Source organism: Vespa crabro, unplaced genomic scaffold (assembly GCF_910589235.1).
Source record: "Vespa crabro unplaced genomic scaffold, iyVesCrab1.2, whole genome shotgun sequence".
NCBI lineage: Eukaryota > Metazoa > Arthropoda > Insecta > Hymenoptera > Vespidae > Vespa > Vespa crabro.
In genome coordinates this window covers 5,819,915-5,846,010 of record NW_025813595.1, presented here as the reverse complement: position 1 = coordinate 5,846,010, position 26,096 = coordinate 5,819,915, and the positions used below count along the sequence as shown (strand labels likewise).

Below are 26,096 nucleotides of genomic sequence, written 5' to 3'. Positions count from 1 at the left end.
CGGCAGGAAGGTTCCCGACACCGTGGAAGATAGCGAGGCTCGTCCTTATCAGAAAGAATAAGGACGCGCCCCCGAACTCACCAGGGTCAAATAGACCCATATGCGTGATTGGCGAACTGGGAAAACTATTCGAGCGGGTAGTTGTTGGTCGGATCAACAGCTACTTAGAGGAGACTCGGACCCTGGCGCCATCACAGTATGGGTTTAGGATGGGGTGATCAACCGTGGATGCTAACCTCGAGGTGAAAAACTTCGTGGAGGCATCGACGCGAGACAAGAATGTCGTTATACTGGTGAGTTTGGATATCTCGAACGCCTTCAACTCCCTACCGTGGGCTGTTATTGTGAGGGCGATGGAGCGTGAGTACTTTCCATGCTACCTGGTGAATATCATCAGGAGCTACCTGGACAATCTTGCCATAGTGTTCAAAGACAGACATGGCCGCGAGGTGGAAAGACACGTGTTCTGTGAAGTACCACAAGGATCCGTCTTGGGCCCTACGTTGTGGAACATTGCCTATGACAGTGTCCTTCGAACCCCGATGCCAGGAGGCTCCCGTGTTGTCTTCTATGCGGATGACACGGCCCTGCTGTCATCGGGATGGGACCTGTCACAGGCAATCATGAACGCCGAACGGGACCTTGACGTAATAGTCAAGAAAATTGAGGGATTGGGTCTTAAAGTGGCACCGCAAAAGACGAAAACCATGGTCTTCCCTGCCTCTGCCCTCCGTACACGCAGGAATGTCCCGCTCCCTAAGATTTGCCTTAGAGGGGTTTCCGTAGAAGTTAAGACCAGGGTAAAGTACCTGGGAATAATTATAGACTCGAGAATGTCGTTCAGGCCCCACTTCGAGGCCCTAATCTCTAAAGCCGAGGGTATTCTTCGGTCCTTTAGGAGGCTCCTTCAGAACCTCCATGGACCGGGGGAGAACTGGCGACGGTTATACGGCAGCGTGATCCACTCGGTACTCCTCTATGGGGCGCCGGTGTAGTGGCGTGCTGTCGTGGAAGACATGAGGATCGGGCGTGCTGTTCGGAGCCTCCAGAGGAAGGTGGTGATCCGGGTGTGCTGTGCATACCGGACGGTCTCCTTCCATGCGTCTATGATGATTGCGGGGATTATTCCTCTAAAGCATCTGGTACCCCGACTTGCAGAGACGTATGCGTCCATGAGAGACGCGGAGGAACCTGTTCCCCCGCGTACTAAGGCTGTATTGGGAGCTCTTGCCAGAAGGAGGGCAGTAGAAGCATAGAGGGCTGAGGAGATTGAGCTTCTTGAGTCCCCGGCGACAACGGGAGAACGTGCGCGGACGGCTATTGCCGAACGGTTGACTGAGTGGTTTGAAAGGCTATTCTGTATAAGAACGACATTTCATACCACGCATCTGATGACTGGCCATGGCTGTTTCGCAGCGTATCTATTCAAAATTAGGAAGATCCCTACCCCGCAGTGCTTCCACTGCGGAGAGAGTGAAGATACTTCAGAGCACACCCTGGTCGACTGCCCGGCGTGGACGGATGCCAGGAATGAGTTGGTGAACACGATGGGGGGAGGGCAGCTATCCCTTACCTCGATTGTCAGGGTCTCACTAACTGTTCCGGCAGGATGGGCGGCCTTTCGAACCTTCGCCGGACAGGTTATGCGTGCCGAAGAGGACGCTGAAAGCCGCAGAGAACGGGCGCGGAAAGGACGTGTTTGTGAGCGTGCGGAAGTGCGTGATGACGGGAGTGCGAACGATAGGCCGCATAGGAGAGTTGCTCCAGAGCGACCACCACGTGCAAGGCTCCGAACGGCTCAGGCGGCGCCTGACTCAAGCGTCGCCTCTACATAGACGTAAGGATGAGAATGGGCCTGGTGAGAGCACCATGGGGTGAGGATCAGGCCAATATGTATATAGTTAGGGATTAATTGCGTCTCCAGGGACTCGTCGGTCCCTGTCGAGTGCGCCGTAGTAGTATGAATGTGGATGGGTGCATGGATGAGAGCAAGGCGAATGCCGGCCTGGCTCACCGAGGAGGGGTACTGGGTGTATTTGTAATACGCATATGCGTAATTCCGCCCATTCCCCCTCTCTCCACTGCATAGTAGTAATAGGAATCAGGAGGTTTTTTAGTCGGTAGGCGATCCGTCCCTGGGAGCAATCCCAGACGGGTTGAATCCGGCACTCCCCTGAGTACCGGTCTCGGGCGGCCTATGAAGGTTTTTCCTCCTGACATAACAAAAAAAAAAGGGTTGCATCAGGGTTATCGTTATTATCGTTATTATCGCTATTATTGTTATTATAATTATTATTATTATCTATATTATCGTTAGCATTGTTATTATTATTATTGATATTATCGTTATTATCTTCTTTCTCGTCCTTAATGTTATTATTATTATTGTTACTATTGTTACTGTTGTTATTATTATAATTATAATTATCGTAATTATCATTATTATCGTTGGTATCGTTACTAGTGTTATGATTGTTATCATTACTACTATTATAATCGTTATGTTTGATATTATCGTTATTATTATCATTATTATTATCATTTTTATCGTAATTATGGTTTTTATCGCTATTATTGTTATTATTATTATTATCATTACCGTTATTGTCGTTCATATTGTAAATATTATTATCGATGTGATTGTTTATTATATTATTATTTTTATCTTGAATTACGTTATTATCGTAATTACTTTTATTATTGATATTAATACTACAATTATTATCGTTTTTATCGCTATTATTGTTATTATAATTACTATTATTATCTATAATATCGTTAGCATTGTTATTATTATTATTGATATTATCGTTATTATCTTCTTTCTCGTCGTGAATGTTATTATTATTATTGTCATTGTCGTTATTATTGTTATAATTATTGTCTTTATTATCGTTATTATCGTTAATATTATTATTATTATTATTAATAATATCATTATAATTGTTACTATCGTTAATATTATTATTATTATAATCATTATTAACGTAATTATCATTATTACCGTTATTATTATTATAATCGTTATTCATATTCTTATTCTTATTATTATTATTATTGTCATTATTATTATTATAATTACCCTTATTATCATTATTTTTGTTATTATTATTATCGTTATAATTTTTATTATCGTTAATATTGTTATTATTATTATCGATGTTATCGATATTATCCTGATTATCAATGCCGATATTATCGTTATTATCGCTATTATTGATAATATTGTTTTTATTATCGATTTTATTATCATTATTAATGTTATTATTGTTATTATTATTACTATTTTTATTATTATTGTCGTTATTATGATTATCGTTAATATCGTTCTTAACGGTATTATCGTTAATATCGTTATTATATATATTAGTATTTATATTATTATCATTATTATCATAATTATCGTTATTATTATTTTTAGTATAGTCATTAATATCGTTAATATTATTATCATTATTATCGTACTTATCGTTATTACCGCTATTATAATTATAATTATAGTTGTTATTCTATTTATTATAATTATTATTATGATCGTTATTATCGTTAATATCGTTATTGTCTTTATTATTATTATTATTATTATTATTATTATCGTAAATATAGTTATTACCGATATTTTTGTTACTACTATTATCGTTATATTCAGAATTATTATAGTCATTATTATCGGTAATATTATAATCGTTATTATCGTAATCATCTTTATTAACTTTATTATCGTTATTATATTTAAAGTAATTACCGTTATTATTCTTTTTATTATTATTCATTACGACATAATCGTAATTATCATTTTCGATATTATCGTTATTACTTTTATTATTTTTACTATTATTATTATCATTATCGTTATTATCTTTATTATTCTTATGATTGTTAATACCAATATTATTATTATTATCATTATTAACGTTATTATCTTTATTATCGTTATTATTATTATTGCCCTTGTCCTTATTTTTATTAATATTATTGTCGTTATTACGTTTATTATCTTTGTTATCGTCATTATTATTATCGTTATTATCGTTGTTATCTTTATTATTATCATTATTATCATAGTTATTATCATTATTAACTTTTTATTGTTAATTTTGATATTATTACTACTGCTAAAATCGTTGTTATCGTAATTATCGTTATTATTATTAATAATACTGTCATTATTATCGTAAATTTTATTTTCGTTATTACTTCTTTTATCGTTATTATTGTTATTATTACTAATATTATTATCGTTATTATCGTTATTAACGTTACTATCATTATTATGATCGTTATTATATTTATTATCGTTATTAATGCAATTAATATTGTTATTATTAATATCTTTATTATCTCTCTTATTGGTATTATCGTTATTATTGTTATTATTATTATTATTATTATCGTTATTTTCGTTATTATTATTAACGTTATTGTCGTTATTATCGTTATAATGATTATCGATATTATCGTCATTATCGTTATTATTATTATAGTTATTGTACTTATTATCTTTATTATTGTTATTATTACTGTTTTTATTATCGTTATTATCCATATTATTGTTAATATTATTAATATTTTTATTATTATTTCTGTTATTATCTTTATTATCGTTATTATCATTGTTATGACTATCGTTATTATCGTTATTATCCGTATTATCTCTATTATTATTTTTATTATTATCATTATTACCGTATTTTTCGTTTTTATCAATATTAATAATGCTGTTATTATGGTTAATATTATTATCGTTATTATCTTTATTATCGTTATTATTGTTATAGTTATTATAAATTTTATTTTCGTTATTGTCGTTAATATTGTTATTATTGTTATTTTTACTATTATCGTTATTGTCATTAATATCGTTATTATTGTTATTTTTACTATTATCGATATTATCGTTAATACCGTTATTAACTTTATTATCGTTATTATTATTATCGTTATTATCGTAATTATCGATATTTATCATTAAATCTTAGTTATCATTATTATCGTTATTATAATTATCATTACCCTCATTATCATTATTATTATTATCCCTATTATCGTTATTATCATTATTATTCTCAATGCAATTATTAATATTAATATGGTTATTATTAATATTTTCGTTATCATCGTTTTTATTTTTATTATTATTATTATTATTATCGATATGATCGTTAATTATTCTAATTTTATTATCGATATTATCGTTATTATCGTTAATATTAATATCGTTATTATCATTATTAACGATATTATTGTTATTATAGTATTTATTACTGTTATTATTATCGTTATTGTCCTTATTATCGTTATTATTATTATTATTCTTATTGTCGTTATTATTTTTATTATCGCTATTTTCGTTATTATCGTTTTAATTAATATTATTATTACTATTAATATAATAATTATCGTTATTATTATTACTATAGATATTATGATTATTATTATTATTATAGTTATTATCGTGATTTTTATTTTTACTATTAACGTTATAATCGTTATTATTATAATGTTTATTATCCTTATTATATATATTATACTTATTATTATTATTATGATTATCGATACTATCGTTAATATTTTTATTATTATTATCGATATAAACATTATCGTTATTATTATTATCAATAAAATCGTTTTTATTGTTATTATTGTTATTACTGTTATAATTAATACTATTATTATCATTATTATCGTTCTTATATTATTTATTTTTAATATTGTTGTTATTAGTTCTATTATTATCGTTATTATCGTTATTGTCGTTGTTATTTTTATTATTATTAATAATATTATATTTCTTATGATAATATTCGTTATTATCGTGATTTTTATTTTTACTATTAACGTTATAATCGTTATTATTATAATGTTCATTATCCTTATTATATTTATTATTCTTATTATTATTATTATTATTATTATCGATACTATCGTTAATATTTTTATTATTATTATCGATATAAACATTATCGTTATTATTATTATCAATAAAATCGTTTTTATTGTTATTATTGTTATTACTGTTATAATTAATACTATTATTATCATTATTATCGTTCTTATATTATTTATTTTTAATATTGTTATTATTAGTTCTATTATTATCATTATTATCGTTATTATCGTTGTAATTAATATTATTATTACCTTTATCAACGTTATTATCGTTATTATCGTTATTAACGTTATTAATTTTATTATTATTATCTATATTATCGTTATTATTTTTATTTTTAATATCGTTGTTATCGTTATTTCTGCTATTATTATGATAACTATTATCGTTTAAAATTATTATCATTATTATCGTTAATATTATTATTATTATTATCGATATTATCGTAAGTATCGTTATTATCTTCATTATAATTATTATTATTATCGTTATAATCGTTATTATTATTATCGTTATTATCGGTATTATTGTTATTACTGCTATTATTATTATTATTATTATTATCATCAATATTATTACTATTATTGTTATTATTATTATCGTTATTATTGTTAATATCGTTGTTATCTTTATTATTATTATTATTATTATCGTAAATATAGTTACAATCGTTATTAATAATACTATTATTATCGTAATTATTATAATCGTTACTTTCGTAATTATAGTTATTATTTTTATTATTGTTATTACTATTATTTTTTTTTATTGTCGCTATTATCGTATGTTTCGTTTTTATCGTTATTATCGTTATTATTATTATTATTATTATCGATATTATCGTTATTATTGTTATTATTATTATCGATGTTATCGATTTCATCGTATATATTTTTATCGTTACTATCATTCTTATCATTATTACCGTTATTATCCTTATTATTATAGACGTTATTATCGTTATTATCGTTTTATTGTTGTTATTATTATTATTATTATTGATATTATCCTTAATATAATTAGGATTATTATCGATATGATCGACATTATCGTTATTATATTTATTATCGTTTTTATCGTTAATATTGATATAATCGTTATCATTATTATTACTGTTGACATAATTATTAATAATATTGTTATCGTCATATTTGTTATTGTTGTTATTATTGTTATTATTCTTAACATTACCATTATTATTATCGTTATTATACAAATTTATTTTTATCATTATTATTGATATTATTATTATTATAATTATTATTATTATTATTATTATTATTATTATTATTATTATTATTATTATTATTATTGTTTATGTCGTTATTAACGTTATTATGATTTATATTATAATGACCGTTGTCATTAAAATAGTTAATATTTTTATCGCTATTATCAATATTATCGTTTTTATTGTTATTATTGTTATCGTCATAACCCTTAATATCGTTATTAACGTTATTGTTGTCAATATTGATATTATTACTACTACTATTATTCTTATTTTCGTCAATAACGTTATTATTATTTTTATTATTAGTAGTAATATTATTGTCGTTTTTATCATTATTATGGTTATTCTTATTATAATTTTTTCGTTATTATGGTTATTAGTTTTATTATCGATATTATCATTATTAGCGACTTTATTATTATTATTATTATCATAATTATCGTTATTATCATTGATATCGTTATTATCGCTATTATTATTATCAATATTTTCGTTAATATTGTTGTTAATATTATCCATATTATCGTTATTCTTATTATTATTAACCTTACATTGTTATTATCGTTATTATCTTTATTATTACTATCGTTATTATAGACAATATCATTCATTTCTTTATTATAGTTATTATTATTATTGTAAATATCATTATTATCGTTATTATTATAACTGCTATTATCGGTATTATTGTTGTTATTATAATCGTTATTATCATTATTATCGTTATTAATTTTTTATTGTTATCAGTATTAATGTTATTATTATCGTTATAATGGTTATTATTTTTTAAAGGTTATTATTATTATTATTTTTATCGATATTATCATTATTATCGTTATTATAGTTATTATTGTTCTGATTATTAACTTCGATGTCGCTATTAACGTTATTATTGTGATTATTATTATTACAATTATCGTAATTATCATTATTATTGCTATTATCGTTATTAGTGTTATGATTGTTATTAATACATCTATTATAAACGTTATTATCATTATTATCTTTATTATCTATATTATGGTTATTATTATAGTCTTTATTACCGTTATTATCGTTAATATTTTTATTATTATTATTAATACTATCGATATTATTGTTATATTAAATTAATTAATTTCGTTATTAACGTTGTTTTTATTAATATTCTTATCAATAATTCTATTATTATTGTTATTATCGTTACTGTCGTTAATATTATTATTACTATTACCATTATTATCGATATTATCTTTATTATCGTTATTATCGTTATTATCGTTATTATTATTATCATTATTATGTTTATTATTATTATTATTATTTCCCTTATTATAGATAACATCGTTATTATCGTTATTATTGTTATTATTATTATTACTAATATCTTTAATATCGTTAATATTGTTACTATTATTGTTAATATTTTTTCATAGTTATTAGTATTGCTATTTTTAATTGCGTTATTTTCTTTTTTATTATTATTATTGCTATTATTATCTCTATTATTATCGTTATTAACGTTATTATTGTTATTATTATTATTATTATTACGGGTATTACCTTTAGCATAGTAATTATTATTATCGATATTTTCGTTAGTATGGTTATTATTATTATCGTTTTTATCGTTGTTGTCGATATTATTGTCTTTATTATTAACGTTATTATATTTTTTATCGTTATTAATGTTATAATTTTAATTGTTATTATCGTTTTTTAGTTATTATTATTATTAATCTTATGGTTATTATCATTATAACCGTGGGTATCGTTATTATTGTTATAATTATTATCGTTATTATACTAATTATCGAGATTATTATTACTATTATTATTATCATCATTATCGTTATTATTTTTATCGTTATCTTTGTTATTATCATTTTTATTATTATTATTATTATAATTATCGTTATTATCATCATTATCTATATTATTGTTTTTATTATTTATTTTATTATCGTTATTATCGCAAATATTGTTGTTAGTATTATTGACATTATCGTTATTATCGATATGTTATCTCAGACATCTTCGAGTTCATTTAAAAATCTCGAACTATAAGCGAGGGAGGACCGTCGACCGATTTTCTCAGAGCCCTCTGGCAAATTGTATAACTGATGCTAGCGCAATTAAGAGAGTACCCACACCCCGCCGCATTTGCCTCAAGAAAGCATCAAAAGACCAAGGCAATATACGACGACGACCGAAGCCACCAAGTGGACGGTGTTTGATAAGAAGAGAAGAAATAAAGATAAACCAGCGACGACGGTGATGAAACACCAACAGCAGGAGAAAAGAAAGCCTAGCAAATCGGACAACAGGCCGAGAAAGAGAACAAAGCCGGACGCGTTCCTCCTGAAATCTGCGCAAGGTAAATCATACACAGATGTAGTCGGAGCCATCCACCAGCTCTTCAAGAACAGCGGAACAGGGGTAGACGTTAAATTGTTCCAGCAGACCAGAACAGGTGGGGTTCTCCTAGGACGTAAGAAGACCACTGCGTATATCAGGGTATGATTCGCAGAAACCCTGAGAGAAGGAAATGGAGAAACGAGCAGCATCACGGAACTGGTCCTTAGAGCTACGCTGGAGATGCGGGACTGCGATTGCTGCACATCGGTGGTGAAAGTCGCGGAGGCCGTAAAGAGGACCCTGCCAGACTATGCGGGGAAACTAGAGGTTATATTGACGAACCCCAACGCGAGACAACAACGTCTGGCCATCGTCAGACTAGAAGAGGAAGCAGCTGCGAAACTTTTAATGGTCCGCTGAGTGCTGGTCGGTTTCGTCTGCTGCAAGGTCAGGCGAAAAGCAGAGATGCTACCGCTATCTCAACTAAGGTCATTATAGCACCTTGTGCAAGGGCTCTGATTACAATAAGTTTTGCTATTTCTGCAGCGGGACGGGGCACAAGATCAAAGACTGCAAGGTCAGCGATCCTACTTGCTTATTATGCTTCATTAGCGTTGATGAACATAAGAAACTCTTGGCGGGATCAAGGGCTTGCAAAACTTTCTAAGACGCCCATGTAATAGCCAACAAGAGGAAAACAGGATGAGAGTACTTCAGGGTAATCTCAATAGGAGCAGGACAGCGCAGCACTTCCAAACCCAGCTCTGTTTAGAAAAACAAGCTGATATCGTTTTAATCAGCGAACAATACCAGGACAGAGTGGGATTAGGATGGTACGCAGACGAATTGGGCACCGCGAACATCTGGATCCCAGATCCCCGACAAATACATTTGTAGGATAAAGGATCCGGATGCGGATACGTTTGGATGCGACACAACTCAACGACTTATGTCAGTGTATATCTCACCCCGATCGACCGGATAGACGACTTCCAGACTAAGCTGGACGATCTGGAAGACACGCTGCGGGAAATGCAAGGGGATCTCATTGTGGCTGGAGACCTCAATGAGAGAGCTCTCGAATGGGGGGACCAGGCCCAATTCCAGAGGAATACGAATCATGGAGTTGGTGTCGAGACTAGAGGAATCAGTACTCAACACGGGCTCGACACCTACCTTCCGTAGGCCTGGCTTCAGAGAGACAATCCCGGACGTCTCTCAAGCGATCGAACAAGTTGTGGCAAGAGTCGCAGGCTGGTGTGTAATAGAGGATATTACCGGGGGCGACCATCAGTACATCCTCTTCGATGTACACGATAGGAGGCCAGTCGTGACAATTGCAAAACGTCCCCCACAGTGGATCATTGCAAGAATGGACCGTGAGAAGCTGTCTTCGGTCATTGAAGAAGGATGGAGATCCCTTCAAAATGCATCCGCGAGTCTATCGCCATCAGCGCAAGCCAAGATGATTACTGCAACAACTATGCAACCCATCCAAAAGGCTTGCGCAATAGCGGTGCCAAAGAATAGCACGAAACGGCAGAGGCGTCCTGCATACTGGTGGACGAACGAGATCGTAGATCTTCGTAAGAAGTGCTTAAGGCTTCGCCGTTTAGCACAACATGCAAAGAGACGGGATCTCGACGCTGCTCCCCTGGCTGCAGACTATCAAGCGCTCAAAAAAGCTTTGAAGTGGTCCAACAAGGCCAGTCAATGACGATCCTGGATGGAGCTGTTCCTGGAAGTCGATCAGAATCTTTGGGGAGTGGGGTATCAGATCGTCACTCGAAGGCTGGGTTTCGAACGCAAGGAATCCCTCAAGAAGCGAGGACGTTGGCTTACATAGTGCATACACTATTCCCCTCACAGCCGAAGAGAGAGATTAGCATGGCTGCGCCTGGCATGACAGAGGCGCCACAATTTACGGAAGAAGAGCTAATCAGGGCCGCATCATCTATGCGGAAGAAGAAAGCTCCAAGTCCTGACGGACTTCTAGCAGAATTAATTAAAGCCGTCGCGCAGAGTCACCCTGAGCTCTTGCTAAGCATGTACAACATTTGCCTCAGGGAGGGCATCTTCCCCGCCATGTGAAAGAAAGCGAGGCTTGTGCTCATCAATAAGGGCAAGGATCCAGCAGATTCTGCTTCGTCATACAGGCCTGTCTGTATGCTCGGTACGGCTGGCAAGCTCCTGGAGAAGCTGCTTAGGCCAGGGCTGCACGCAGCCGAGAGGGCAGTGGAGGATCTTGCTGCCTGCCAGTATGTATTTCGATCCGGCCTCTCCACCATCTACGCAATTCAGGAGATTGTCACGGCCGCAAAAATGACGGAGCGCGGGAATCACCATTCCCGCACTTTGTGTCTGCTGGCCACCTTAGACGTGAGAAATGCCATCAACTCCGTCAGGTGGGACATGGCAATGGTAGCTCTCGAACGTAATTTCAGAGTTCCGTGGTACCTGCTCCGAATACTCGGGGATAACCTGAACGAGCGCTTCCTGGAATACATTACTGGCGATGGTCCAAGAAGATTGGAATTGAAATCGGGGGCTGTTCAGGGCTCTATACAAGGACCGAGTATCTGAAATATATTCTACGACGGTATCCTACGTGCAGCAGTCCCTGGTGGTGCTTTCTTGATTGGGTATGCAGACGACATTGTAGTTGTTATAACTGCAAGAGACACGGAGGGGGCACAGCTGTTGCTCAACCAGTTCATGCGCAGAGTCATCTCACGGATGGAAGATCACGGGCTATACTTAGCAGCCCAGAAAACAGAGGTCGTTCTACTAACGAAGAAGCGCATCAACACGTTGCGCAGCTTCACCGTAGAAGATGCGACGGTCCAGACCAAGACGTCTGTCAGGTACCTAGGAGTAATAATCAGTTGCAAACTCACTTACAGACACCATATACTAAGGGTAGCTGACAAAGCTACAAATGAAGTTGCCACTCTGTGCACATTCATGACCGATGTCAACGGTCACCGGCCGTGCATTCAGAAACTAATGATGCGTGCCGCCGAAGCAGTGATGCTGTACGGCGCAGAAATATGGGCCGAGGCGCTGCGAAAGGATCAATACCGCAAGCGCATGGCGGCAGTACAGGAGGGGCGCTCTCCCAATCGCTTGCTCCTACCGCACGGTCTCTGAGCCCGCGGTACTAGTGGTCGCGGGGGTTATCCCGATAGATCTACTAGCCCAGGAAAGACAATTCGTCCACCAGCAGAGGTTCGTTTTGAGTAAGGAGGAGGCATCATGGCTCACCAGGTCTACCAGCATTGAGATCTGGCAAAATAGATGGGAGCAGGAAACTAGGGGAAGATGGACTTCCCGACTCATCAGACGGCTAGAGAACTGGATATACCTGCAGGCGGGAGAGGTAGATTTCTACCTCACCCAATTCCTGACAGGGCATGGCTTATTCAGCTCCTACCTCGCAAAGATGAGGAAAGCAGCAGATGGCAACGGCCCCTATGACGATTCAACCGTCGACGATGCCCACCACACATTTTTCATATGTGCACGATGGAGCGCCGAACGATTTGCCTTGGAGCAGGAGCTCGGAGACATCTCGCCGGAAAACATTGTGGAAAAAATGCTGCGAGGGCAGAAGGAGTGGAACATGGTTGCCTACTACTTGAGGGCGCTCTTACATAAGAAGAAGAAGGAGATGGGCGGCCCATAGACGTGCCACCAACGTTGCTCCAGGTTCCTGCCACGTAGAGCCGAATTGAGGGAGTCCAATTAATGGGATATGATGTAGTAGCACCATCCCGAAGTAATGTCACATGAAGGTGACGAGATGATGTCAACATGCCACTAGGATGGATATGAGTTTAGTCGGTAGTGCCTATTCCAACGGTGAGGCCGACACTCCAGGGACTTTAACGGGGGACCCAATTGGTAAAGGGTTCCTCTAGGGTTCCTGGGTCCGTGCGTAAAGTTAGGCATTCTTAGACCATCAAAAAAAATCATCAATCTAATACTATCGTTAATATCGTTAATAACGTTATTATTGTTATTATTGTTATTATTTCTACTATTATTGTGGTTATTTTCGTTTATATCGTTAGTATTATTTTTCTTATTAGTATAGTTATTATTATTATTATCGTTATTTTCATTTTTATGATTACCGATATATCGTTATGATCGTTATTATCGTTATTTTTGTTAATATTATTATCGATATTATCGTAAAAATAGTTATTGTTATTATCGATAATATTGTTATTATCGTTATTATTATTATCCTTAAAATCGTTTTTATCCTTATAATTGTTTTTACTGTTATTATTACTACTATTAATAACGTTATTATCGTTATTATAGTTATTTTATTAATAATGTTATTATTACTTCTATTATTATCGTCATTATCGTTATTATTGTTATCATTATTATCCGTGGAATCTTTAATATCGTCATTATCTTTATTATTACTACTATTATTATTGTTCAAATCCTTTTTATCGTTATTATTATTATTATCTTTCATACCGTTATTATTGTTATTATTATTATCCCTATTATCGTTATTATTATAATCGTTTTTATCGTTATTATCAATTTTATTGTTTCTGTTAATATTATTATTATCGTTAGTAGCTTTAATTTTGTTATTATTATTATCGATATTATCGTTAATATCCCTATTATTATTATCGCTATTATCGATATTATCGTTATTTTCGTTATTATTATTATTAATGTTATTAATACTACAATTATTATCGTCTTTATCGTTATTATAGATATTATTCTTAATATTATTATTATTACTTCTATTACTATCGATATTAAAGTTGCTTATCGTTATAATTATTATTATCGAAATTGCCGATAATATTTTTATTAATATAATCGATATTATCGTTAATATCGTCATTATTATTATTGCTATTATCGTTATTATCGTCATTATCGTTATTATCGTTATTATCGTTATTATTTTTAACATTATCACTATTAATATCGTTAATATACTAATTATCTTTATTATTATTAATATTATTACTATTATTATCGTTATATTCGTTATAATCGTTATTATCGTTATTATTATTATTACTATTGTGGTTATTATCGTTAATATTATTATCGTTATTATCGTTAATATTGTTGTAATCTTTATTATTATTACAATTATTATTGATATAGTAGTTATTATCGTTATCATTTTTTTATAATTAGTATTATTTTCGATATTATCGTTAATATTTTTATTGTATTTCTCGATAATACCGTCATTATCGTTATTATTATTGTAGTTATTATCTTTCTTATCGATATTATTGATATTATTGTTATTAATACTGTTATTATTATCTTTATTAACGTTAATATCGTTTTATCTTTATTATTATTATAATTATTATCGTTATTATCTTAAATATCGTTATTATTGTTACTATCGATATTTTTATTATTACTATTATCGTTATTATGATCATTATTATTATCGTTATTATCGTTATTATTGTTTTTATTACTATTATTATTATTATTATGGATATTATCAACAAAAATGTTATTATTATTATCGATACTATCGTTAATATCCTTATTATTATTATAATTAATATTTTTTCGTTATTAACGTTAATATCGTTGTTATCATTATAATTATTATTATTATTTACGTAAATATCGTTTTTATCTTCATTAACTTTACTACTAGTATCGTTATTATCGTTATTAATGTTAGTGCTATTACCATTATTATTGTCGTTATTATCTGTTTATCGTTATTCTCGTCTTTTTTTTTATTACTATTATTATTATCGATATCATCGTTATTATCGATATTATCGATATTATTATTACTATTATTATCGATATTAACAATAATAATGTCCTTATAATTATCGATATTATCGTTATTATCCTTATTATGGTTATCGTTAACATTGCTATTATTGTTATTATCGTTATTATTATTACCGTTAATAACGTTAGTATTGTTTTTACCTTTATTATTCTTATTATTATTATCGTAAATATCATTTTTATCATTATTAACATTACTACCATTATCGTTATTATCGTTATAATTGTTTATATTTTTTAATATTATTATCGTTATTAGCTTTATTATCATTATAATCGTTATTATTTTTATTATTAAAATTATTATTATCGTTATTATCGTTAATATTGTTATTATTATTGACGGTATTATAATTATTATTATTAATGTTATCATCGTTATTATCGTTATTATCGTTATTAGAATGGTTATTATCGTTATTATCATTATTACTATTATCATTGTTATTATTGTCATTATTATTATCGTTTTTATCGTTATTATCGTTACTATTGCTATTATCGTCATTAATGTTATTATTGTCATTATCCTTATTATTATTAATATAGTTATTATAGTTATTGTCGTTATTATTATTATTATATTTATTGCCGTCATTATCGTTATTATCTTTATTATGATTGTTAGTATTATAGTTATTATCGTTATTATCGTTGTATCGTTAAGAACGTTATTATTATTATTATTATTATCGATGTTATCGTTTTTAACGTTATTATTACTTTCTATTATTGTTATTATCGTTATTATCGTTATTAATATTATCGTTATTTTCGTTATTATCGTTTTTATTATTATTACTATTATTATTATTATTATTATCGTCATTATCGTTATTATCGTTGTTATTGTTACTATTATTAGAATTTTTATTATCGACATTATCGTAATTATCGGTGCTACCTTTATTGTCGTTATTATTATTATTATCGTTATTATTATGATTTTTATTATCGTTAAAATTATTATCGTTATTATCGTTATTATCTTTATTATTTTTTTTATTATTATTGTTATTATCGTAATTATCGTTATAAATATTATTAATATTGCAATTCTTATCGTTAATATTATTATCGTTATTATCGTAATTATCGTTATTATTATTATTAATTATATCATTACTATCGTTATTATTATTATCTTTATTATCGTTAGTATCGTTATTAACATTATTACTATCGTCGTTTTAGGTATTATTAATATCGTTATTATCGATATTATCGTTACTATCTTTATTATCGTTATTATTGTTATTACTACTATTATTATTACTATCGATATTATTGTTTTTATCGTTATTATTATTTTCATTATTACCGTTAATAACGTTTTTATTTTTATTATTATTATCTTTATAATCGTTAATATTTTTCCATTTTATATCGTTATTATCGTTATTAAGATTATTGTCTTTATAATCGTTATTATTGTTACTATTATTATCGTAATTATCGTTTATATCGTTATTATTATTATTATTATTATCGTCATTATCATCATTATTATCGTCGTTATTATCTTTATTGACCTTATTATTGTTATTAATATTATTAATAATATTATCCTTATTATCTTTATCATTGCTATTACTATTTAATTATTTACGTGATTAACATTTTTAATTTTATTGTTATTATCGTCATTATCGTTATTTTCGTTATAATCGGTATTATTATTACTATTATTATCATCATTATCGTTATTATTATTACTAAAAATATTATTATTATTATTGTTATCGTTATTGTCGTTATTAAAATTGTCGCTATTATTTTTATTATCGTTGTTTTCGTTAATATCGTTATTATTATTATCTTTATTACTGTAATTTTCGTTATTATTTTTAATATAATTATTATTATTATTGTTTTTATCGGTATTATTGTTATTATTGTTATTTTTACACTTATTATTATCGTTATTATCCTTTTTATCGTTATTATTATTATTATTATTATTATTGTCGTTATTATTTTTATTATTATTAATATTATTATAGTTCTTATGATAATCTTCGTTATAATCGTTAATATAGTTACTATTATTATAATTAGTAACTTTAATATCGTTATTATATTTATTATTATTACTATATTATTGTTATTAACGTAATTATTGTTGTTATCCTTTATATCGTTGTTATCGTTATGATCGCTATTATTATAATCGTTATTATCGTTTTTATCGTTATTGTTGTTATTGATATTATTATTATTATCGATATTATCGTTATTATTATTATTATTATTGTCGTTATTATCGTTAGTACCGTTATTCTCTTATAACGTTATTATCGTACTTAATGCTATTTCTATTGTCGTAATTATCGTTATTATTATTATTATTGTTTTACTATTATCGTTCTAATTGTTCTTATCCATATTATCGAAATTATTTTAATTATTAATGTCGTTATTATCGTTATTATCGTTATTATCGTCATAATCTTAATTCACGTTATTATTGTTATTATTGTTATAATTATTACTATTATTATCGTTATTATTGTTACTATCGATATTATTATTATTACTATTATCGTTATTATCATTATTGTAGTTATTATTTTCATTACTATTATTATTATTTTCGATATTAACGCTAATAGTGTTATTATTATTATCGTTATTATTATTACTATTATCGTTTTTATTGTTATTATTATTATTATTGTTATCGTTATTTTCGATATTGTCGTTATTGTTATTATTAGTATTATTTTTATTATCGTTATTATCCTTATTATCGTTGTAATAATAATAATTATTATAATTATTATTTTTAACGTTATTATCGTTATTATTGTTAATATTATTATTTTTATCGTTATTATCTTTATTAACTTTATAATCATTATTATTTTTATTATTATTATCGTATTTATCGTTATTATCGTTACTATTACTATAATTATTATCGTTATAATCGTAAGTGTCGTTATTATCTTTATTATTTCTATTATTTTCAATGTTGTTATTATCATTATTATTGATATTATTATAATCGATATTATCTTGATTATTGTCATTATTTTTATCGTTATTATCGTTACTATTGCTATTATCGTCATTAATGTTATTATTGTCATTATCCTTATTATTATTATTATATGTAACCATATTGTCGTTATCATCGATATTATTATTATTAATAATGACGTTATTATCGTAATTATTATTATCGTGAGTATCGTTATTTACTTTATTAGTGTTTATATTGTTATTATTACTACTATTATTACGGTTACTAACATGTATATCGTATTTATTCTTATTGTTATTATTAATTTTGTTATCGTTATTATAATTATTATGGTTATTATTAATATTATTATTATCGTTATTATTGTTATTATCTTTATTATCGTTAATTTCGTCATTATCTTTATAATTATTATTATTAATATCGTTATTATCCTTTTTTTCGTTATTATTAATATTGCTGGATCCGTTATTATCATTGTTATCATTATTATTCTTGATAATATTTGAGTTATTATCGGTATTACCGTTATTATTGTTCTTATTATTATTGTTCTTATCGTTATTATTTGTTATTATTATTATTATTATTCTCGATATTATCACTATTATCATTTGTATCGTTATTATCGTTATTATCGTTATCATTGTTATTATTGTTTTTATTACTACTATTATTAACGCAATTATCGTTATATCATTTTCATTTTTAATATTGTTACTGTTGCTACTATTATTTTCATTATTATTTTTATTATGTTTTTTGTTATTATCGACATTATCATTATTATCGTTATTATAATTATTAATGTTATTATTATATTCGTTATTGTCATTAATATCGATGTTATTTCATTATTAATATTATTATTTTCGTTATTATCGTATTATCGTTATTATTATTATTACTATTATCGTTTTTATTGTGATTAATATAAACGTAATATCGTTAATATCGTTATTATTATTATTAATATTATCTATATTATCATAATTATTATTAATAATATTTTTGTTTTTACTATTGTCGTTATTATCGTGTTTATCGTAAATATTGTTACTATTGTTATTCTCGTTATTATCTATTTTAACGTTATTATTGTTATTATTATTAATATTATTATTATTATTATAATTATTATTATTATTATTATTATCCTTATTATCCTTATTATCGTGAATATTATTATTACTATTTTCGTTATTATCTTTATAATCGTTATTATTGTTATTATTATGATTATTATTATTGATCTTATCGTTATTATTGTTATTATATTAATTATAGTTATAATTATTATTATTATTCTCATTATTATTATTATCGTTATTATTTTTATTATTATTGTCGTTATTTTCGTTATTTTGTTATCGTTATATCGTTACTATCGTTATGATTGTCGTTATTGTAATTATTACAAGTATTTTTATCGTTATTATTGTTAATGATGTTATTATTAATATAGATATTATCGTAATTACATTTATTGTATCATTGTGTTGTCGTTATTATTGTATTTATCGTTACAATTACTCTTAATATTGTCGTTATTATCGTTAATATTATTACCGTTATTATCTTTAATATTGTTATTATTGTTTATATTACTACTATTATTATCGTTATTATCCTTATTAACGTTATTAACGTTGTTATCGTATTTGTCGTAATTATCGTTGTTGTTATTATCATTATTATCGTCATTATCGTTACTATTATTATTACTATTTACTTTATTATCGTTATTTTGATTATCGTTATTATCGTTATTCCCGTTATTGTTGTTATGATTGTTGTTATTACTACTATTATTACCGTTTTTATCGATATTGTCACTATTATTGTAATATTGTTATTATTTTTATAATTACTATCTTTACCAATCTTTATTATCGTTATTCTGTTATTATTATTTTTATAAATTATCGACATTATCGATGATATTATTATTATTCTTATCGATATTATCGTTATTATCGTTATTATCGTTACTATCGCTATTATTATTATTTTTGATATCGTCATTATTATTATTATTGGTTCTATTGATTTTATTATTATTACTATTAACGTTACTATCGTTATTACTATTATCATTATTATTATTATTATTATTGTCGTTATTATTGTTATTATCGTTATTATTATTATTATTATCATTATTATTATTATCGTTATTATCATTATTATTGTTATTATTATTATTATTATTATTAACGTTGGCATAGATATCATCCTCATTTTTGTTGATGTTATAATTATTATTATCGTTATTATCGTTCATATCATTATTATTGTTATTGCTATTTAATTATTATCATTATTATCGTTCTTATCGTTATTATTACTAGTGTTATTATCGCTATTATTGTTATTATTATTATTATTATTATCGTTATTATAATTATTCTCGTTATTTTCGTTAATATCGTTATAATCTTCATTATTATTATTATTATTATCGTTATAATCGTTATTATCTTTATGATTATAAATATTGTCATTATTGTCGTTATTATCGTGTTTATTATCATTATTATTGTCATTATTATCGTTATTATAGTGATTATTAATATTATTATTGTCGTTATTATCGTTATTAACGTTATTCTCTTTATTATCTTTATTATCGTACTTAATTTTATTTTTATTGTCTTTTTTATCGTTATTATTTTTATTATTGTTATTATTATTATCGTTCTATTCATTCTTAACCTTCTTATCGTTATTAATATTCTGATTAATATCGTTATTAACGTTAGTATTGTTCTTATCTTGCTTATTGTTATTATTATTATCGTTATTATCGTTATTGTTTTCATTATCGTTGTTATTATTATTATTATCGATATTATCATTATAATCGTCATTACTATGATTACTATTATCATTATTATGTTTAATATTATTATAGTTATTATCTGAATTATCGTTATTATTGTTATTAATATTAATATTAATATCGTTATAATCTTTATTATTATTACTATTATTATTGTCATTATCGTCATAATTCTTACTATTACTAATATTATTATCGTTATTATCGTTATTATCGTTATTATTATTATCGTTATTATCGTAGTTATCGTTATTATAGTTATTATTGTTATTATTACTAAAATTATTATTGTTATTAACGTTAATATCGTTATTATTATAGTTATTATTATTATTATTATTGTCGTGATTATCTTCAATATCTTCATTATTATTATTATTATTATTATTATTATTATTATTATTATCATAATTATAGGTATTATCTTTATTATTTTTTATTATTATTATTATATTTATTGACAATATCGTTAATATTATTATTATTATTATAGATATTATTGTTATTTTCATTATTTTTATTATTATTATTACATATATTATCTCCAACATTGTTAATATTATTATCGATATTGTCATTATTATTATTATTATTATTATTATTATTATTATCGTTCTTCTCCTTTGTATCGTTATTCATATATTTACTATTATTTTTATTATCGATTTTATTATTAACGGTTTTATCGTTATTATCGATATTATTGTTTTTACTATTATCGTTAATAGCGTTATTAATTTCATTATAATTATCGTTATTATCGTTATTATTTTTATTAACGTTACTTTTTTTATTATTATTATCAATATTATCGTTATTATTGCTATTTTTAGTATCGTTATTATAGTTATTATTGCTATTTTAATGATAATTAATATGGTTTTTAAATTATTATCATTGTTATTGTTAATATTGTTATTATTATTATCATTATTAACGTTATTATTGTTATTATTGTCATAATTATTTTTATTGTTATAATTATTATCGTTATTATCTTTATTATTATTATTGCTATTTTCGTTATTAACTTTATTATTATTATAGATATTATCATAATTACCGTTATTATTGTTATTATTAATACTATTATTATCGTCATTTTCGTTACTATTATTATCGTTACTATTTTTATTATGGTTAATAATGTGTTTACTTTTATTATAATTTTTTTTGTTATTATCCTTATTATTGCTATTATTATTATCGTTATTAACATAATTATCGTTATCAATTTTATTATTATTATCGTTATTGTCGTTACTATTCTTATTATTATTATCGTTAATATCGTTGTTATCTTTACTATTATTAGTATTATTATAGTGATTACCGTTATTATTGTTATTATTATTATCAATATTATCGTTAATATCATTGTTACTATAATCGTTTTTATCTTTATTATGGATTTTATTGTTATTATTACTACTATTATTATCGTTATTATCGTTTTTATCATTATTATCGATATAATTATCGTTATCGTTATCGTTATTATCGTAATTATCCTTATTAATATAATTATTATTATAATTAATATCTTTATTAACTTTATTATAGTTATTAGTTTTATTATTAATACTATTATTATCCTTAATATCGGTATTATCATTATTATTATTATTACTATTGTGGATATTATCTTTAATAATGTTATCGTAATAATCGTTATATTCGTTATTATTGCTATTAATATTCTTACTATTGTCGTTATGATCGTTAATATGATTATCGTTATTACCGTTATTATGGGTATTATCGTTAATATCGTTATTATCTTTATTATTATAATATTATATTCGTTATTATCTTAATTATCGTAATTATCGTAATTATTATTATTAATATTGTCATTATTATCGTTAATATTATTATCTTTATTAGCATTATTATCGTTATTATTGTTATTATTACTTCTATTATTATTGCTATTATTGTTATTATCGTTATTACTTTGATTATTACCGTCATTATCGTTATTATTAATATCGTTAATATGGATATTTATTTATTGTCGTTAATATTGCTATTACTATTCTTATTATTTTTATCGTTATAATTGTTATTACTATTATTATTTTTATTTTCGTTATTATCCTTAATACTGTTATCATTGTTATTATTACTATTATTATTACCGATATTATCGTTATTATCGTTGTTATCGTTATTGACGTTCTTATTTTTATTGTTATTATCTTTATTATCGTTATCATTCTTACTTTCAATATCGTTATAATAGTTATTATTGCTATTCATATGATAATTACTTTCGATATATAATTATTATCATTATTATCGTTAATATTCATATTATTATTATCGTTATTATCGTTATTATTCTTATTAGTCATTTTATTACTGATATTATTACCGTTATAATCGTTATTATCGTTATAATAATTAGTGTTACCATTATTATAGTAATTATTGTCTTTATTGTTGTTATTAACGTTATTATTTTTGTTACTATTATTATTATTTTCTTTATTATCATTTTTTTCTTTATTATCATTATTATTGCTATTTCGTTATTATCGTTATTGTTATCATTAATACTATCGTTATTATCGTTATTATTATTATCGTTATTCTCGTAATTTTCGTTATTATTGTTATAATTATAATTAATAATAATGTTCTTATCGTTACTATCCTTATTATAGATATTATCATTATTATTATTATTATTGTTATTATTATAATTATTATGATTATTATCGTTATTATCGTTTTATCGTTATTTTGTTATTATTATTATTATCGTAATTATCAATATTATCTTTATTATCGTTATTAATGTTATTATTATTACTGTTGTTTTTATCGTCATTATTGTTATAATTATTATTATTATTATCGTTATTATCATTAATATCGTCATTAATGTTATTATTATTATCGTTATTATCGTTATTATCTTTATAGTTGTTATTATTATTATTGTTATCGATATTATTGATATTATCGTAATTGTTATTATTATTATTACTGTTATTATCGTTATTATCCTTATTATCGTTGTAATAATAAAAATTATTATTATTTTTAACGTTATTATCGTTACTATCGTTATTAACTTTGTTATCATTATTAATTTTATTATTTTTATGGTATTTTTCGTTATTATCGTTACTATTATTATAATTATTATCGTTATTATCGTAAGTTTCGTTATTATCTTTATTATTACTATAATTTTTATCGTTAATACCGTTATTATAGTTAATATTCATGTTATTATTATCGTTAATATCGTTTAAATATTATTATTGATGTTATTGTTATTATCGTTATTATTTTAAAGTTATTATATTAAATATCATCATTATCGCTATTATTGTCTTTAGTGTTATTATTACTACTCTTATTATTGTTATTATATTTATTATTATAGTTATTATCGTCATTAATGTTATTATTGTCATTAACCTTATTATTATTATTATATGTAACCATATTGTCGCAATTATCGATATTATTAATATTAATAATTACTATATTATCGAAATTATTATTATCGTAAGTATCGTTATTTACTTTATTAGTATTTTTATTGTTATTATCACTACTATTATTACAATTACTAACATGTGTATCGTAAATATTCTTATTATTATTATTAATTTTATTATCATTGTTATCATTATTATCGTTATTATTAATATTATTATTATCGTTATTATCGATGTTATCGTTCTTATCGTTATTATAATATTTATTTTTAATATCATTATCGTTATTATCGTTATTATCGTTATTATCGTTATTATTGTTATTATTATTAATATTATTATTTTAGATATTATCGTAAATATGGGTATTATTATTATCGTTATTATTGTTATTAACGTTATTATTATTACCGTTAAATCGTTTTTATCGTAATTATTTTTATTACTGTTATTATTACTAATATTATTACCGTTATTACCCTTATTATAGTAATTATACTTAATATTATTATTATTACTTTTATTATTATTGTTATTATCGTATATTAATGTTATTATCGTTATAATTGTAATTATTATTATTATTATCGATATTATTGTTGTTAAACTTATTAATACTATCGTTATAAACGTTATTATTGTTATTATCGATATTATTGTTAATATTGAAATTATTACTACTACTATAATTGTTATTATCGTCAATAACGTTATTATTATAATTAATATTATAAATAGTACTATTTTTGTTGTTATCGTTATTATCGTTATTATTATTATTATTTTTTCGTTACTGTCGTTATTATAGTTATTATTGTTATTTTTATTATTATTATTATAGTTAAAATCGTTATTAACGTTATTAGCGTTAGTACTATTCTCGTAATTATCGTTATTATCGTTATTCTTATTATTTTTACCGTCATAATCGTAATTATTATTTTCGTTTTTATCGTTATTATTGTTATTACTATTATTATTATTATTATCGTTTTTATTTTTATTCTCGTTAGGATTGTTATTACTAATATTATTATCATTATCATTATTATTGTTATTATCGATATTATCGTTATTATTATTATTACTCTCTTCGTTATTCTTGTTAATATTATAATCGTCATTACCTTTATTATCTTTGTTATCGTCATTATTATTATCGTTATTATGTTTATTATTTTTAATATTGATATTATTACTACTGTTATTACTATTATTATTATTATTATTATTATATACTGTTATTATTATTATTATTATTATTAATGTTATTATTATTATTTTCGTTATTATATTAATTATCGTTCTTATATTATTGTTATTATCGTTAATACAGATATTATTTTTTGGTTATTATTATTTTATTATTATTATCGTTATTATTATTATTATAGTTATCGTTATTATCGTTATAATCGTTATTATCGCTATTATTACTATAATTATTGTCGTTATTATCGTTATTATAATTATCGTCATTATCGTTATTAGCGGTATTATTAACCCCTGTTCGTGTGGTT

General features: G+C 25.7%; 1 protein-coding gene across 1 annotated transcript; it reads left to right on the top strand.

The window, feature by feature from the left end:
• Positions 1 to 11,174: 11,174 nt before the first annotated feature.
• LOC124432621 lies at positions 11,175 to 12,611 on the top strand. The gene is made up of 3 exons (XM_046981633.1): positions 11,175 to 11,509; positions 11,618 to 12,036; positions 12,079 to 12,611. The coding sequence occupies exons 1-3, from the start codon at positions 11,175 to 11,177 to the stop codon at positions 12,609 to 12,611; spliced, it is 1,287 nt and encodes a 428-aa protein (XP_046837589.1).
• The last annotated feature ends 13,485 nt before the right edge of the window (positions 12,612 to 26,096 follow it).